The sequence below is a fragment of the Scomber scombrus genome, chromosome 18, assembly GCF_963691925.1.
Source record: "Scomber scombrus chromosome 18, fScoSco1.1, whole genome shotgun sequence".
Taxonomy (NCBI): domain Eukaryota; kingdom Metazoa; phylum Chordata; class Actinopteri; order Scombriformes; family Scombridae; genus Scomber; species Scomber scombrus.
The window spans coordinates 17,343,225-17,361,712 of NC_084987.1; the positions used below are offsets into that span (position 1 = coordinate 17,343,225).

General features: G+C 45.7%; 1 protein-coding gene and 3 gene segments (V, D, J or C); all 4 read right to left on the minus strand.

Moving 5' to 3' along the window:
• Positions 1–424: 424 nt before the first annotated feature.
• Positions 425–944, minus strand: LOC133999970 (Ig heavy chain V region 914-like). The segment is given in 2 exon segments: positions 425–825; positions 902–944. Coding segments are annotated over 2 exon segments (444 nt in total).
• An 844-nt stretch (positions 945–1,788) lies between these two features.
• LOC133999394 (Ig heavy chain V region 6.96-like) lies at positions 1,789–2,239 on the minus strand. The segment is given in 2 exon segments: positions 1,789–2,102; positions 2,191–2,239. Coding segments are annotated over 2 exon segments (363 nt in total).
• A 1,778-nt stretch (positions 2,240–4,017) lies between these two features.
• Positions 4,018–8,255, minus strand: LOC133999972 (uncharacterized). The gene is given in 5 exon segments (XM_062439311.1): positions 4,018–4,653; positions 4,800–5,593; positions 5,596–6,166; positions 7,464–8,014; positions 8,114–8,255. Coding segments are annotated over 5 exon segments (2,694 nt in total).
• A 2,471-nt stretch (positions 8,256–10,726) lies between these two features.
• Positions 10,727–11,177, minus strand: LOC133999405 (Ig heavy chain V region 914-like). The segment is given in 2 exon segments: positions 10,727–11,040; positions 11,129–11,177. Coding segments are annotated over 2 exon segments (363 nt in total).
• Positions 11,178–18,488: the final 7,311 nt, after the last annotated feature.

Sequence of the window (18,488 nt, forward strand, 5' to 3'; positions counted from 1 at the left end):
ATAACACTGCAGTCACTGTGATCCTGGCAATAATGAAACAATCTGTTGTTTATTGATTATTGTTGGTTGTTGCTGTTGTCACACTACTTCATACAACATGGTTTTTGTAAACATTTTGGACAGAGGAAATTTCTTATTTAAATTGAGGATTTAGGGATGAACAGTGTTTTATGCTGTACACACTAAAAATAAGTACATGTTATAATTTGTCATGTTGTTTGGCTATATCAATACAATAAAATTAAATATTGGTTCTGGTCCGTGTGTGTTTGCTTTTCTCGGTTGTTGATCAGCTATTAATAAAAAAAATCAAATAGTATTAGCTTTATTTTGATATATTTTAATATGTTAAAATGTTTGATGATAAAATGCTCCAACACAGCCACACATTATGTTATATTGATGAAATGTGTTTTATTCTTTATTATTGGTCATCATTCAGTGGGAGATTTGTTTCCTGACATGCTTCAAAGTTTCTTTTTAAGAGATCAGTTTTTGTACAGCTTTGCAGTCTCCTGTGGCACTGTGGCTCTCGTGCACAGTAATAAACAGCAGAGTCTTCTGCTTTCAGACTCTTCACCTCTAAGTACACAACATTTTGGGAAGTGTCTTTAGTGATGAGAAACTGGCTTTGAAGACTTTGGGAAAATATTGTGCCAGTTCCACTATCAATGCGTCCAATCCACTCCAGTACTTTCCCTGATTTCTGACGAATCCAGTGCAGCCAAGCAAGAGAAAGTCCTTCAACTTTACAGGACAGAGTGACTGATTGTCCAGCTCTGTTGACCACCGGCTCTGAGGAGGTGAGGGACTGGCCCTGAGCAGCTGAAACAGACACACAGTTTAGATGATAGCAAGTCAGCAGACATCCAGACTTCTGCAGGATACTGACTTCACTCACCTGAAATGAGAGCCAAGAGGAAGACGCTTTGTAAAACTGTCATGATGGTAACTTAGCTGAGTCTGCAACAGCTAAGGCTAATATGAAGGATATATATTGTGCAGGCAGAATGGGTGGAGATTGTACAACAGTGTCTGAATTTGCATTTTTACCAGCCTGAGGTTTTGGAGACACAGTGCTAAAAGGTTAGAGACATAAAGACTAAAGTTCAATCAGGAGAAGAACAACGCTGGACTGAAAAGTGACTGAGACACCAACAATACAGATGTTGTTCAGTGTTTATGTTTCCTGAGTTAGTTTGAACAGTGTTTCATATTTGTGTTAGTGAGAATAAGGAAGTAAAATGTGTGGTGTGTTTATAACAGTTATGTTGATGTCTAGCTGACAAGTAATTGTCTTTTTATTACAGCATGGTGAGTTCATCCAGCTTCCATCACAATGTATCTCAAGTACAAAGTTAAACAGATGAAGCTGCAGTCACTGCTGACCCAATAGTTAAAATGTTTTATTTGTGATGTGTTGAAGTGTCCTCACAAATATGAAACCTCTAGTTCAGTTCATCATTCAGTTCAGATCAGTGAGAAAAGTGGACCTGAGTGTCTCAGTTTACTGACAGAAAGTTGATAGTGACTGCCCTCCAGTGTTTTTCTAAAGAAATGCAACATTAATTTTGACTAACATTGAGACATTATTATTGTTAAAATTATCCTCTCTCTAGAAATGAACTTTAAAAACACATTTCAAATATAAAAGGTATCATAAAAACATGTTTGGGCATAAAGAAATTACATAATTTTATTGAAGTTTTAATGAAACATTTATCATGTGAGTTAATGGGGGTCTGATGTTTACTGTAGGATTTTGTACAGCTGCTCAACCAACTCCAGTCACTGTGAGTGTTGAGCACAATAATAAACAGCAGAATCTTCAGTCTTCAGACTGTTCATCTGCAGATACAGCTGCTGTCTGCTGTCGTCTCTGGAGACGGTGAAGCGGCCTTGAACTGACTGAGAGTAGTAGATGTAGCTACCACTACTGTAGATGGAAGCAACCCACTCCAGTCCTTTTCCAGGAGCCTGTCTGATCCAGGCCATGTAGTAGCTGCTTAATGACAATCCAGACGCTGTACAGGTCAGTTTGTGGGATTCTCCAGGCTTTTTAACTGCTGGTTCAGATTCTGTCAGAGTCTGACCATCAACACCTGTTAAAACAAAAAAAAGAGCCAAACATGCATCAAGTTGGTGATACAAATTAAAATATGTAATAAAAATATCAGTGAAAATATTCACCTGTCCAGCAGATAGTTAGAAGCAGCAGTCCTGTCCTATAGTCCATCATGTTAAACTGTGTGTCCACTGTTCTCTGTCATCCTCTCTGCAGTCAGATAAGTAGAGCTGGAAGACATTAAAGTTTTGCATTGACTCCTCCTCACAAGAAGGACAAAACTGGGTTTGATTTGGCTGTCAAACACTCTGTTTGTTGAGGACAAACAATTTTAGTTTTTTTATTATTGTTAATTATTGTTGACTAGAGACTAGAAGTTAATGTTATTCATGACTTTGAAATGTGCCCTGCGTTTGAAAGGTCTTTAGAAATGACATTCTCCACCTTGACTTTTAGTAAATCTTAATCTAATAATAACAATAACACCTATGGCGACTATCAAAAAAATCCCTAAACAGTACAAACTACAAGCAGATCAATTGAAAAATCAACCAGACAAAAAAATAAAAAGATCAGTTTTAGTGTGAAATCATTGGATTTCATAGATTCACCTTACATAAATATAAACGTTTTTTTTGTATCATCAAGACACCAATCTCAAATAACTGAAGTAGATATAATACATTGTTTACATCAAAGTACCTCAAACATGTATGTTATGTGTGAAGCTGAATTTGAAAGATATATTAGTGGTAGAGTCACATGGTTGCTGGGTTTTTGGGCAGGACTGTTGGTGGTTTGTATCATTGTGTTTAGGCATAGTTTACACGGTACACAGTAGTACACAGCTGTGTCCTCGGGCTGCAGATTCTGTCCTGTTAATGTCACTGAACTAGTAGAAGTGTATGTGTGAAAAAGGAACTTGTTCTTCAGAGCATTATTTTGGTAAAAGTTGCCTTCTCCCCACCGATGAAAAATCCAGTCCATTGGTTTTCCTTCACGCTGTCTGATCCAACCTGTTGCATAGCTGCTATCAGTCAGAGAATAACCAGAGACCTGACAGGTGATGGTCAAAGACTGTCCAGGCTGTACAACCATTGAGTCTGGCTGGATGATATCAATACTGTACACACCTGTGGAAACACAAATCAACATTATATCCATCATTCATCTGAATATTCAGTGTTTCTAATGCGTTTATTTACCATCTATTTATGTATTAATATAGATTAACTGTTTTTAGTCTAATATTGTGTTATTCAAGGTTAAGATTTTTTGATTAGTTAGATCAATACTGAACGTTTCTTTTCAAAATATGTCTTAGGTGACTCTGCTGTAAATCTTTAGGTTATTTACATAACCCCGGTTCTCTGAGTAATATGAGTGAGATGTCTCACTATCACTATGGGATGCACGCCTCGCTGCAGCCCTCAGAAGCATTTATCTCATTACGCCAATCCTGATTGGCTGGTGAACGTGTCCGTCCGCCACAGGTAGTCCCACCTACCTTAAATAGCTCATGCGGACGGCACCACCCTCATTCAAGATAAGCACCTCTTCTCACTCGCCCAAGCAAGAAGGGTAGTCTGGTGAGACATCTCACTCATATTACTCAGAGAACCGGGGTTATGTAAATAACCTAAAGTTCTCTTTCATAATATTTCGTTCGATGTCTCACTATGGGATATGGTTGCTCCCGTATTGCCAGACAAGCTTATCGAGCGTCCACCAACCCACAGGGAAAAGGTACTCTGTTCCAATCAGGACAGCAAAACCGCGCGTGCCACGCACGGAGCGGAGACGTCCAGCATATAAAAACGGACAAAAGTGAGAGGCGAGGACCAACTCGCTGCAGCACAGATGTCCTGAACAGAAACTCCCCTGAATAAGGCCCAGGATGCGGCCAAGCCCCGAGTCGAGTGCGCCCGCAGACCCGCAGGTGTCTGCAAACCCTAACTCGTATAAGCCAAAGCAATCGCCTCCACGACCCAGTGGGACAGGCGCTGCTTTGTGACAGGTTTCCCCTTATGAGGATTAGCCCAGGAGACAAACAGCTGATCGCTCCTCCTGAAACCCTTACTCCTGTCCATGTAAGTGCGCACCGCACGGACTGGACATAACGCATGTGACCGCTGCTCTCCAGGCGAGGCAGCAAAGGCCACAAGGTCAATAGGAGAACATGAGCCCACTACCTTAGGCACAAAGGCCGGGTTGGGCTTCAAAATCATCCTCACATCCCCCGGGAAAAGCTGAGTGCATGATGGATGCACCGAAAGCGCATGGATGTCACTAACCCGTTTAGCCGAAGCCAGAGCCAGTAACAACACTGTCTTGAGAGACAGGTGTTTCAAGCCTGCTCCCCCCAGCGGCTCAAAAGGAGGACCCTTGAGCCCCTCCAGAACCACAGCCAGATCCCATGGTGGCACCAGTGGTCTGGACACGGGGAGAAGCCTGCGCGCTCCCTTCATAAAACGGCAAACCAGCGGGTGCTGGCTCGCTGTTTGTTTCCCAAACCCCACGTGACAGGCGGCTATAGCTGCCAAGTACACTTTAACTGTGGAGAAGGCTTTTCGTTTGTCAATCAGGTCCTGTAAGAATGACAATATCACACCTACTGGACACTGAAAAGGAACGTGGCCATTTCTGTGACACCAGTCCTCAAACACTCTCCACTTACAGTCATACAGAGACCTAGTGGAAGAGGCTCGAGCACTTTGTATAGTGGAAATCACACGCTGTGGGAATCCCACAGCTGACAAATTGAACCACTCAGGGGCCAAACCCACAGCGCCAGGCGTTCTGGGTGCGGGTGGAAAACCGCCCCCCCCCCCTGTGATAACAGGTCCCTGCGCAGCGGGAGCTGCCAAGGTTGCGCGCACAGCAACCGATATATCTCCGCCAGCCAATGCATTGCAGGCCAATGCGGAGCTATCAGAATCAGCGCGTGGCCGTGGTCCCTCACTCTGGACAGAGTGGGGGGTATCAGGGCCAGGGGAGGGAACGCGTAAAGAAGCTCGTGCGGCCAGACGTGCGCTAGTGCGTCTATGCCGAGGGAAGCATCCAGGTTGCGCAGAGAGTAAAAAAGCGCGCACTGCGCGTTTCCTCTTGACGCGAACAGATCCACCGCGGCCCGACCATAACGGGCCCATATCTGTTCCACAATCTCTGGGTGCAGAGTCCACTCCCCGTATACCGGCGCGCCCCTGGACAACAGGTCCGCGCCCGTGTTCAGAGCTCCCGGGACGTGCGTCGCCCTCAGGGAGAGGAGACGACCGCAGCTCCACAGGATCAGTCTGCGTGCCAGCATGTGCAACTGACGAGAGCGCAACCCCCCTTGGCGGTTGATGTACGCTACCGTCGTCGTATTGTCCGTCCTCACCAGGACATGATGGCCCATGAGAGACGGAAGGAAGTGTTTCAGGGAGAGGAACACCGCTGAAAGTTCCAGAAAATTTAGGTGAGACCGCTGGAGGTCCACACTCCAGCGGCCCCTCACTGACCGGCCCTCGTGAATTCCGCCCCACCCGTCAGGCTGGCGTCCGTAGTGACCACCTTCCTGGACAGGACAGAGCCCATGGGCACCCCGCGGGTCAGAAACGACGGGGCTCGCCAGTGGCGCAGTGCCCTGACGCACCCCGGCGTAACCAACACTCTCCGTGCGCCATGACGCACGGGATCCAGCCCGCATGAGGCCACCCAGAGCTGGAATTCCCTCATGTGGAGGCGACCGAGACGAACCACGAGAATGGCTGACGCCATCAGTCCGAGTAATCGAAGACACAATCTGAATTGAACAGATTTGCCTGGATGGAAAAGCGCAAGACATGCTCTGAAAGCTCTCACTCGCTCCGCCGAGGGGCGCGCCGTGAAAACCACCGAGTCCAGGGATAATCCCAGAACGATTATGTCCTGTGTCGGGCACAGCATGCTCTTTTCCGCGTTTATCACAAAACCCAGGTCTAATAGGTGCCGTGTGAGAATACGCGTATGCGCCATGGCCTCCTGCCTCGATTGTGCCAAAAGCAGCCAATCGTCCAGATATGTGGCCAAGCGAATGCCCTGCTGTCTCAGCGGGGCTATCGCCGCTTCCGTGCACCAGAGCTGGGGACTCGGACTCGCGACTCTGACTCGAGTTGCACTTACGTCTCACTAAACTGTGACTTCAGACTCGACTTGGACTCGACCTCAAAAGACTTCAGACTTGACTTCGACTCGAGGCTTGAGACTCGCGAACAACTTTTATTTCATGTTATTATTATTATTCTCATTATTTATCTGTCATTCATCTTTTTGTATGATCTCTGGCTCTGAGCTAGATGTAAACACCAACGTCATGCCACGCGCATGCGCCATGTGTGAAGCGCGCATCTTCAGTATCAGACATTGACAATGGCGAGTGCGACAAGTTCAGCAGGAGTGCCTCAGATCATTACGTTTGGATACAATGCCTTCACACTCCCGTTATTCCCTGGTTCTCCCATATTTCGAACCCATCTCCCGCCGCCCTCCCGTCATTTCTCCTGTAATTGACAAGCCCCAAATTTGTTTGTTAATAATAATAAGAAGCGCACAATAGCAAAGGTTTTATTTTGAAAGCTCAGACAGGAAACCACTGCAACTCCGTTATTTAGTGCCACTAACTTAGTGGCTCCGCTACTAATTATTAAAAAACACAACGTTGCGTTAACTATGGTCATTTTATATATACATATATTTTATAATATCCCCACACATTCCCTGCTGTGTGTTGTGTTAAGCAGCAGATAAAAGGCAGCTTGGAGAAAAAAATAATGAACATCTGTTTGTACCACAGTGTTAAACTGCAGTGTTTCTGTGATGTTCATGTTTTGTTCATTTTGTTGTATTTTACAACATTGTTAAAATAATTATTTTATGGTTGAAGAAAATACAGTTATGGAATTGAAATAATTCTTAGTGTATGTTTCTTCACATCACATTGCAGTAGATTCTCTATAGTGAACCTACAATTGATACATTTTCATACTGTCCTATATCAAGGTCTAGGTCAAGGTAATAGCCGAAGGTAGATTTGGTTACAGTTTCAGGAGAGGGCATCTCAACATACAAACAGATACATACATACAAACTTCAGTGACAGCAGACAGTTAAAACACCACAAAAACAGACATGGGCAGGTGCTCGCAAGGCTAACTGATCAGGATGAAGGATTGTACAGCTCTAAGGTCAGAATTTGAATTTGATTTAGTGTTGGCGAGAGACTTGAGACTTGACTCGGACTCTTGACCAGAGACTTGAGACTTGACTTGGACTTGACCCTCAAAGACTTGAGACTTGACTTGGACTCTAGCTCAAAGACTTGAGACTTGACTTGGACTTGTAAAAAATGACTTGTGAACAGCTCTGCCGTGCACCGGACGAACACCCTCGGGCTTAAAGACAGACCGAATGGGAGCACGCGGTACTCGTAGCACGTCCCCTGGAAAGCGAACCTCAGACACTGTGCGGGAGGAACGACACAGATTGCTCCTTTGTTTAACAGTGAGAGGATTTCCTCTTGCAAAACACGAGCTGACTCTCCCTGAGCCTGGGAGTGTATTATGCCGGCGAATCGAGGGGGAACAGCGGCAAACTGCAGCTTGTAACCCCTCAAAATCGTCTTCAACACCCAGGGCGAAGCTGCGAGCGCAGCCCACCTCTGCCACCTGCGGCAGAGAGGTGAGACGCGCTGCAGCTCTTCCACCATGAGAGGTCCCAACCGTGGTGCGGTGGCGCCCTCTCGTGGTGGAAAACTGACATGGCCTCTGGGCGGTGCTGTGTACTTTGGCCCGGGAGGACAACGCAGTGACGGGGACCTCACTGCCCTCACCCCGGGAAAAGCCGCGGCTTTCCCCGGGGGTGGGACAGCAGGTGCCGCCACCGCGCTGTTTATTTTTATAGTTTTGGCTTTTATTAGCTGCGCCCTCGGCACTCGGCCCGGATGCGACAGCGGGACACATTTTATTTTCTTTATGAAAACTTGTGTGTGTGTGCGTGCTTGTGGACATGGGAGAGGGGCAACCGCTGAACCCTCTGCCATCAGATGTCCGTCTCTCCCGGTCTGCTCTGGCACGGTCCGTGGCAGCTGGGAGATGGGGGCGTGGGGGGCCCCGGAGTGCACGCTCGGAAGCCAAACAGGTGGAGCTGGAGAACGGGGAACTTCCAGCTGCATCACCGGTGACGAGAGGGGCGGTCAGGCCGCTCTCTTTTTCTTCCTGGCCTGGTGGCTGGTAGCTTGCGCGGGCTGTGCCGGCGGAGCTGTAGCTGGGGCCGAGGGCTTCTTGAACCAGCCGGGCCGACTGGGCACGGGCGGCGGGGCGGGCTGAGACTTCGGATGTTTCGGTATTTTGAACTGCGAAACCTGGGAAGCAGCCTGCGCGAAGGATTTACGCTGCGCAGGTGGAGAGGGAGCTGGGGGCTTGCGAGGGAGGCAGAGCTTGAGAGCTTCGTCTTCCTTCTTTTTGGCTTCACACCGTTGTTGCATCGATGCTAGGGCGGAACCAAAAATCCCCTCCGGGACAATGGGCATGTCCAGGACGTCGTCCTTCTCTCTGTCTGACAGGCTGGCGAGGTTGAGCCACCGCGCTCGCTCCTGAAGAACCATGGTCCCCATCGCTCTTCCCGTGGCCTGGACCGCGCAGCGTTGGACACGGAGACACAGGTCGGTGATGACCGGTATCTCCTCCCACGCAGCTGAGTCCTGAGTTTGCACAACATCCTCGCACAACTCAGCCTGGTAAGCCGTGAGCAGCGAGAGGACATTGAGCGCTCTGGCCGAGAGCGCCGCCGCCTTGTACGCTTTCTCAGTCAGGGCTGACTGAAAACGGTCGGACTTGGACGGCAGGCTGGGGCTCCGGGAGGACACCGCTGACAGCTGGGGGTGAAGGTGAGCTGCAACAAGTGGTTCCATCGGAGGCATGCGGAGCAGACCCAGGCTCTCCATCGCCTCACAGTCGAGGGACGAGGCCCCGGGAACCGGGCTCCGGCTGCTGTAGGGGCGGTCTCTCCATGAGCGCGCCACCTCCTCCAGCAGCTCCGGGAAGACGGGGAGAAGTTGCTTCGTCGCGCTCTTGGCCAAGGGCAATTTCTTCCCCTCGTAGCGTGATCTGGTGGTCTCAGCTACGACAGCGGGCCAGGGGATGCCCAGCCGGGCAGCAGCGCGTTTGCACACGTCGAGCATGTCCGAGCTGGGGGAGGGAGAAGCTGGTGTGCTACTCTCGTCTCCATCCCGAGAGTCGACGGAAGCCGCGGGCTTTGCAGCCCGAGCCGGCGTGATGAAGATGTCATCCTCTTCTTCATCCTCTGATATGAGGAGATCCAAGGCGCCATCATCATCTTCCCCATAGTCCAAATCCAGGACGTCTTCCTCCAGCGGGGGAACCGCGGCTAGCTCGAGCTGGGAGCCCCAGCTGGCGCTAGCCTCCGGTGTCGCCACCGCAGCGACCCCCACCTCCTCTCCGCCCTCGACGGCAGCGCCGTCGGAAGAGAGATAGGGGTCATGTCCAGACAGGCTAGCCTGGCGGGCTAGTCGTCTGCGGAGACTCTTGATGGTGAACACCGCACAGTGTTGACACGAGCCGGGGACCTCGATAGCCGCCCGGGCGTGTTCCAGCCCAAGACAGCACGAGCAGACCTGGTGTGGATCCATGCTCGATATCTTATTCCCGCAGCGACAGAGTCTGGCTCCGGAGTCTCCGTGCCCTCTGGTGTGAGGGGTTTTAGCCTCCATTCCGTGCGAGCTGGTGTGCAGGCAGGGAGCCGAGGCAGTTAGCTGGTGTGCTAACCGTGAAGAAGCCGAGAATTAGCTGGTGTGCTAATGCCCGGTGCTCGAGTAGCCGTGGTGGGGCGTCGAGAGCAGTGCTGACCAAGCCGTGGAGGGCAGGAAAGCACTGAGTTCGATCTGGTGTGACCGACGAAGCAGAAAAAATGTCCTAAGCTAGTAGCGCCCAGCGACAGAAGCTAAATAAGATCCGTCTATGGACAGTTAAGCTAGCTAGCCCTGGACGCGAGATATGCTCCGAGTGAGAAGAGGTGTTTGAATGAGGGTGGTGCCGTCCGCATGAGCTATTTAAGGTAGGTGGGACTACCTGTGGCGGACGGACACGTTCACCAGCCAATCAGGATTGGCGTAATGAGATAAATGCTTCTGAGGGCTGCAGCGAGGCGTGCATCCCATAGTGATAGTGAGACATCGAACGAAATATTATGAAAGAGAACCATGTAAGTTTAAAACAATCTGTCATCATGAAGATGAATTTATATCTATTCATATTTATATTTTTAAATTGTATTTATTAACTTTATCTGTAGAGTTAAATTCATCATTTGCCAACAAAAACAGTTTGAGTTTTATTCAGTTATGTGAAGGTTTGGAGTTTTACATAAAATACTTTTAATGGTTTCAGTGTTACTGATGTTTGAAGCTACATACATGAAGATAAACCTGTAGAGAGCTGCTCACATACTGAAATACATGTTAAAGTTACAAGTTAAAAATAAAAAAGTTGTTTTCAGTCAGATGAGAATTAAAATCATGAACGGTTATTGTTGAAAAACGATCCTTTAATAAAACATTTATCATGTGAGTTAATTAGGGTCTGATGTTTACTGTAGGATTTTGTACAGCTGCTCAACCAACTCCAGTCACTGTGAGTGTCGAGCACAATAATAAACAGTAGAATCTTCAGTCTTCAGACTGTTCATTAGCAGATACAGCTGCTCTCTGCTGTTGTCTCTGGAGATGGTGAACCGGCCTTGAACTGACTGAGAGTAGTATGTGCTACCACCACCAGTATTGATAGATGAAACCCACTCCAGTCCTTTTCCAGGAGCCTGTCTGATCCAGGCCATCCAGTTGCTGCTAAATGACAATCCAGAGGTTGTACAGGTCAGTTTGTGGGATTCTCCAGGCTTTTTGACTGCTGGTTCAGATTCTGTCAGAGTCTGACCATCAACACCTGTTAAGACAAAAACAAAATGTTCAAATACTTTAACAATTTAACTTTTTTAAGGCAGCTTCAACTCAGAATCAGTGAAAATATTCACCTGTCCAGCAGATAGTTAGAAGCAGCAGTCCTGTCCTATAGTCCATCATGTTAAACTGTGTGTCCACTGTTCTCTGTCATCCTCTCTGCAGTCAGATAAGTAGAGCTGGAAGACATCACAGTTTTGCATTGACTCCTCCTCACAAGCAAGAAACAACTGGAATACAATGTATAGTTAATTTGGCAAGAGTTTCAACTCTTGCCAAAAGATAAATGACTTAATGCAATGTGTATTGCAGCCCCAGATATTTTCTAATGACTGAACAGGAGATATGATGTGCCGCTGCAGGTCAACAATACTGTTCATACTGTACATGAACTGAAACCAAAGGCTGGTTGAACATATAAACATTAATGCATGTCATGTGACTTGTATGTACGTACACATTTAGAAATTGAGTGCTCCCATCAAATAGGACTATTGGGTGCATTACTCACCATTACATTGCAGGTAAGAAACAGGGGCAGGGGTAGGGGGGGCTTCTGGGGCTGTAGCCCCAAATGTTTTCTCAAAAGCCCTGAATCTATTTAAAAAAAGTTAAAGTCATTTGTTATGAACAGGGAGTGAGTTTATAACAATTGTTAATAAGAGTGAAACTTCTGAAGACATTTCAGGTGAGGCAGTGTTACTGTGCACTTTTACACAGTCATGCACTTTAAGGAAAAACCCTCAACACTGAGGGTTTTTGTAAAGCCTTACTACTGCTCCTTACAGTAATAAACAGTGTGTGTATATGTGTCTAGCACAGTAATACACTGCAGAGTCCTCAAACTTCTAGCATAAGTGTTCCTACTGGCATCAGAGAAGCCGACCCCTATCCACTCTGGTCCTTTTCCTGCAGGTTGTCTGATCCACTTCATACCACAGCATGTAAATGATAATCTGCAGGAGAGAATGAGAGTCTCCACAGACTTGGTATTAGTGACTGATCATCAGTATATTTATCAGTATCAGTTTGTATCCTTATGTAGTGTAAAATTTGGTGATAATTACTAACAATGAGCAATGTTGTATCTGCTAAAAGGGTACTTGATTGTTGACTATTATTTGCTGAAGATGTTCAAATTTGAAGGCATTATGTTAGACGAAGGTGTATGTGATTCTGCATTTAGTGAGTGAATAAGTACCTTATAATTGAATAAGTATGAGAAACCACAATATATGTGATTATATATACCACAATTTTATATTATTATTATTAGTAGTACTATAGAAAAGAATGCAGTAATAACAGTATTTGGGTAATATTGAACTTGAAGACATCTGTGATAAACATTGCCCACACAGCTAATACCAGCTAAGAAAGATAGGTGGAAGCACTTAGTAAATGGAAAACTACTGAACTTGAAGCTGTGAATGATGTAATCCAGAATCCCCCTATAGCAAAACACCTGCTAGCATAGAAACGGAAGGAAGAGCCATAAAAGGTGTTTTAAGGCGTCTTTAGGATAGGCGCCAAGAACGTGAGTTCAAGTTGAGGTGAAAGAGGGTGCGAAGAACGTGAGTACGAGTTGGGGGGAGAAAGAAGCGGATTGGTTGAAACTCACTCCACCGAGGGAGGGGTCGAAACTTTTCTGCAAGAGTCAGCAATACAGATCAGGATAAAAGAGGCTCCGAGTTTTAGCTCTTTGTGTCATGTATGCATAGATTCTGTCTGTGTATGCTGGCTCCGGGTTTTTCTGTCGACAATAAAACTCTAACTGCATTCAGACTGGACGACTCCTGGTGACTTTTTGATTGAGTATTTTTTGGAACTCCTGACTTTCTCCGAAGACGAAGTACTCAGAATGATTTAGGCTCTACATTAATGGCACCTCCAGTAAAGGGACCGTTGTGGCTGACAGGTTGTTACCAACGGGAGGACACCTTTCGATCTGCGATCCAGCGTTTTTTATGGCCACCAAATTGAAATAAGGTAAGCAGAGCCTATTTTTCTATCTGCAAATTTGAATCGCTGAATGAGCAGGGATGAAAGAAAATCCTCCCAAAAGATACGACCTAATAACAGCCCACGGCATTCGAACCAAATTTATGTTGAAAAAAGAAAATTAATCACTAAAAGAAAACAGTCACAGAAAAAGAGGAGTTACGTGAAGCTGGATGCAGTTGTCCATGTTGTACGTCTTGTCAAGTCTTTGTGTTAAATGTTTTAACCTTATGTTTGAATGCAAACCGTCGGCTAAGTAGCAAGTACAAAATAATTAAAAACAGTTTATCACCACTGACAAGCAGACATAATAAATAAGACTGCACGATATGGCGGCTTAATGCCGACCATGTGTCTGAGGGGGAGGATTTGACTGGCAGCAGCACAAAACAGTTTATCACCACGGAAGATATATAAGACTGTATGATATAGTGGTGTGCTGCTAGCTTTACATTTGAGGGGGAGATTCGGCTGACAGGAAGAGCGAAAAGAAGATAATCATATAGAGAAGGCAAACGAGAAAAAGATCAGAACAAAGAGTATTTTTGCTGGTAGAATTATGAAGGTAAAAGATAGTAAAGTTAATAGCTGTAGAAGTAGCAACGGGAACGATATTGTAACCAGTTTTAGATATTGAACTATTCTTTTGAGTAACAACATTTGAAGTACTTTGATTTAAGTGTACACGGAGTGAAGTGTGATAATTCTGCCCTGGAAGAAGGAGAGCGGAGGGGTGTGTGGGGTGATAAAACCGTGTTTGGACGGAGTGTGTCCTCCGTCAAGATAAGCTAACATGCTCGGTTGTGAAGTTGAATGATTCAGTTTGTTTAACCCAGAACCGACTAAAGAACACACAAACACATAAGTGAACCATACACACAAACATCGGAGAAAACGTTGCTGTTGTTCTCCCTCTCACGGCATACCCCTCTACAAAAATCCCCTGCTCTCTTCCCCGTGTACATACACACACTCACACACACATACACATATAGAGACACTATCGGGGACCCCGCCTCACACACACATACACATATATAGACACTATCGGGGACCCCGCCACACACACACACACACATATAGAGACACTCTCGGAGACCTTGAACTTTTTTACGTTGTGCCGGCTGTTGAGAGACAAACACACATATACCTTGGCCTAAAACACACACTTAGGTCGGAGAGGACACAAACACACACACATACCTTGGCCTAAGACACACACTTAGGTTGGAGGAAACACATACACTTACCTTGGCCTAAAACACACACTTAGGTCGGAGAGGACACAAACACACACACATACCTTGGCCTAAGACACACACTTAGGTTGGAGGAAACACATACACTTACCTTGGCCTAAGACACACACTTAGGTTGGAGGAAACACATACACTTACCTTGGCCTAAAACACACACTTAGGTCGGAGAGGACACAAACACACACACATACCTTGGCCTAAGACACACACTTAGGTTGGAGGAAACACATACACTTACCTTGGCCTAAAACACACACTTAGGTCGGAGAGGACACAAACACACACACATACCTTGGCCTAAGACACACACTTAGGTTGGAGGAAACACATACACTTACCTTGGCCTAAGACACACACTTAGGTTGGAGGAAACACATACACTTACCTTGGCCTAAAACACACACTTAGGTCGGAGAGGACACAAACACACACACATACCTTGGCCTAAGACACACACTTAGGTTGGAGGAAACACATACACTTACCTTGGCCTAAAACACACACTTAGGTCGGAGAGGACACAAACACACAAACATACCTTGGCCTAAGACACACACTTAGGTTGGAGGAAACACATACACTTACCTTGGCCTAAAACACACACTTAGGTCGGAGAGGACACAAACACACACACATACCTTGGCCTAAGACACACACTTAGGTTGGAGGAAACACATACACTTACCTTGGCCTAAGACACACACTTAGGTTGGAGGAAACACATACACTTACCTTGGCCTAAAACACACACTTAGGTCGGAGAGGACACAAACACACACACATACCTTGGCCTAAGACACACACTTAGGTTGGAGGAAACACATACACTTACCTTGGCCTAAAACACACACTTAGGTCGGAGAGGACACAAACACACACACATACCTTGGCCTAAGACACACACTTAGGTTGGAGGAAACACATACACTTACCTTGGCCTAAAACACACACTTAGGTCGGAGAGGACACAAACACACACACATACCTTGGCCTAAGACACACACTTAGGTTGGAGGAAACACACACACACATACCTTGGCCTAAGACACACACTTAGGTTGGAGGAAACACATACACATACCTTGGCCTAAAACACACACTTAGGTCAGAGAAGACACAAACACATACATATACCTTGGCATAAAACATACACTCAGGCCGGAGCACACACACCTCATAGTTACGTCGTAAGAGCTTTTGAGACTCGCAAATCGACGGTGTGTGCGGGCTTTTGAGACGCACACACACACACCCACACACACATAAACCAGCCTGAGTAAACACGCATACACACACACATCATATCACATAAAACACAATCTTCAACTCAACTCTTTCACACAAATCTTGCTTAAAGTTGAAAGCATAGACACACAAAAAACATACACTCAGGCCGGAGCACACACACCTCATAGTTACGTCGTAAGAGCTTTTGAGACTCGCAAATCGACGGTGTGTGCGGGCTTTTGAGACGCACACACACACACCCACACACACATAAACCAGCCTGAGTAAACACGCATACACACACACATCATATCACATAAAACACAATCTTCAACTCAACTCTTTCACACAAATCTTGCTTAAAGTTGAAAGCATAGACACACAAAAACATACACTCAGGCCGGAGCACACACACCTCATAGTTACGTCGTAAGAGCTTTTGAGACTCGCAAATCGACGGTGTGTGCGGGCTTTTGAGACGCACACACACACACACACACACACACATAAACCAGCCTGAGTAAACACGCATACACACACACATCATATCACATAAAACACAATCTTCAACTCAACTCTTTCACACAAATCTTGCTTAAAGTTGAAAGCATAGACACACAAAAACATACACTCAGGCCGGAGCACACACACCTCATAGTTACGTCGTAAGAGCTTTTGAGACTCGCAAATCGACGGTGTGTGCGGGCTTTTGAGACGCACACACACACACACACACACACACATAAACCAGCCTGAGTAAACACGCATACACACACACATCATATCACATAAAACACAATCTTCAACTCAACTCTTTCACACAAATCTTGCTTAAAGTTGAAAGCATAGACACACAAAAACATACACTCAGGCCGGAGCACACACACCTCATAGTTACGTCGTAAGAGCTTTTGAGACTCGCAAATCGACGGTGTGTGCGGGCTTTTGAGACGCACACACACACACCCACACACACATAAACCAGCCTGAGTAAACACGCATACACACACACATCATATCACATAAAACACAATCTTCAACTCAACTCTTTCACACAAATCTTGCTTAAAGTTGAAAGCATAGACACACAAAAACATACACTCAGGCCGGAGCACACACACCTCATAGTTACGTCGTAAGAGCTTTTGAGACTCGCAAATCGACGGTGTGTGCGGGCTTTTGAGACGCACACACACACACACACACACACACATAAACCAGCCTGAGTAAACACGCATACACACACACATCATATCACATAAAACACAATCTTCAACTCAACTCTTTCACACAAATCTTGCTTAAAGTTGAAAGCATAGACACACAAAAACATACACTCAGGCCGGAGCACACACACCTCATAGTTACGTCGTAAGAGCTTTTGAGACTCGCAAATCGACGGTGTGTGCGGGCTTTTGAGACGCACACACACACACACACACACACACACATAAACCAGCCTGAGTAAACACGCATACACACACACATCATATCACATAAAACACAATCTTCAATTCAACTCTTTCACACAAATCTTGCTTAAGTTGAAAGCATAGACACACAAAACATAAACTCAGGCCGGAGCACACACACCTCATAGTTACGTCGTGAGGGCTTTTGAGACTCGTAAATCGACGGTGTGTGCGGGCTTTTGAGACGCACACACACACACACACACACACACACATAGGCCAGCCTGAGTAAACACGCACACACACACACATCATATCACATAAAACATAATCTTCAACTCTTGAACTTCACACGCACACACACACATAAACTTTGAACTTTGTTTGAACCTCAGAAGTACAAATACACACACAAGCCTGAGAGACACACATACACACACACACATCCACACACACCACACACACACATAGACTTTGAATACATACAACACACACACACACTGAATTAAACACACACACATATCCACACACACACACACACACACACATACACTCACCAAATTGAACACACACACACATCCACACACACACACATACCGAATTGAACACATATACACCCTGAAACCACACATATACACAAACATTCACATACACAACAAAATAAACCTTGCTTATAAAAAATCTTAGTTTTAACAAATTAAGTGTACAAAAACATCTGCAACGATAAAATAAAATATAAAAATATATACAACACTACGCATGGAAAAAGAAGATAGTAGTGACGATGAGGTTATAACAAAGGATAGTCATAGCATAAAAGAAAGCAACAACACTAAGGGAGTAAGAACACATTTTCGGCTTGAACGCACATATATTAATGAGGAAGGAGCAGAACAATGGCAGACTGAACAAAAAATCTGTCAAATGCTGTGGCATCTGACCAAAATTGTCAATTTATCACAAATTGCGAGAAAATTCCCTGCAGTATCGTGGACCAAAGTTTAGCAACAATATTAGAACAACTCTGTAATAATCCACTGTCTAAAGTTACTATCCCATTGAGTCCTTTTCTAGGATTTCCAGAAGGATTGACCTTGAAAGGACAAACAGAAGGGCAGTAGATGCATGACTGGACATCACTATCATCCCCAGAAAAGTAAAATGGGAAACAGGTAAATTTAGTAGTATTACCAAAACAATTTCAGAAGACGGCACTGACGGCACTAAAGTATAATCCCACACGAGAAAGGAGACTCAAACCAGGAATCACTGCAGGTAAAATAGTTGTGAGGATCAGAACAAAAGAGGAAAGAAAACCAGAAAAGGTTTAGACAAGAAGACAAGCAAGACAAGGACACATGGGGGCTAAAATGATAAAAGGGGAGGGGGTGTTGACTCCATTGGCAGTGGTGATGAGGACGCAGCCAGATCATGAAAAGCAGATTAGACTCTGTATGAAAAAATGGCATAAACGCACATCAGGAACACTACAGTGGCCCATGGAAGGAACATTTGAAGCAGCCCGATGTGATGAA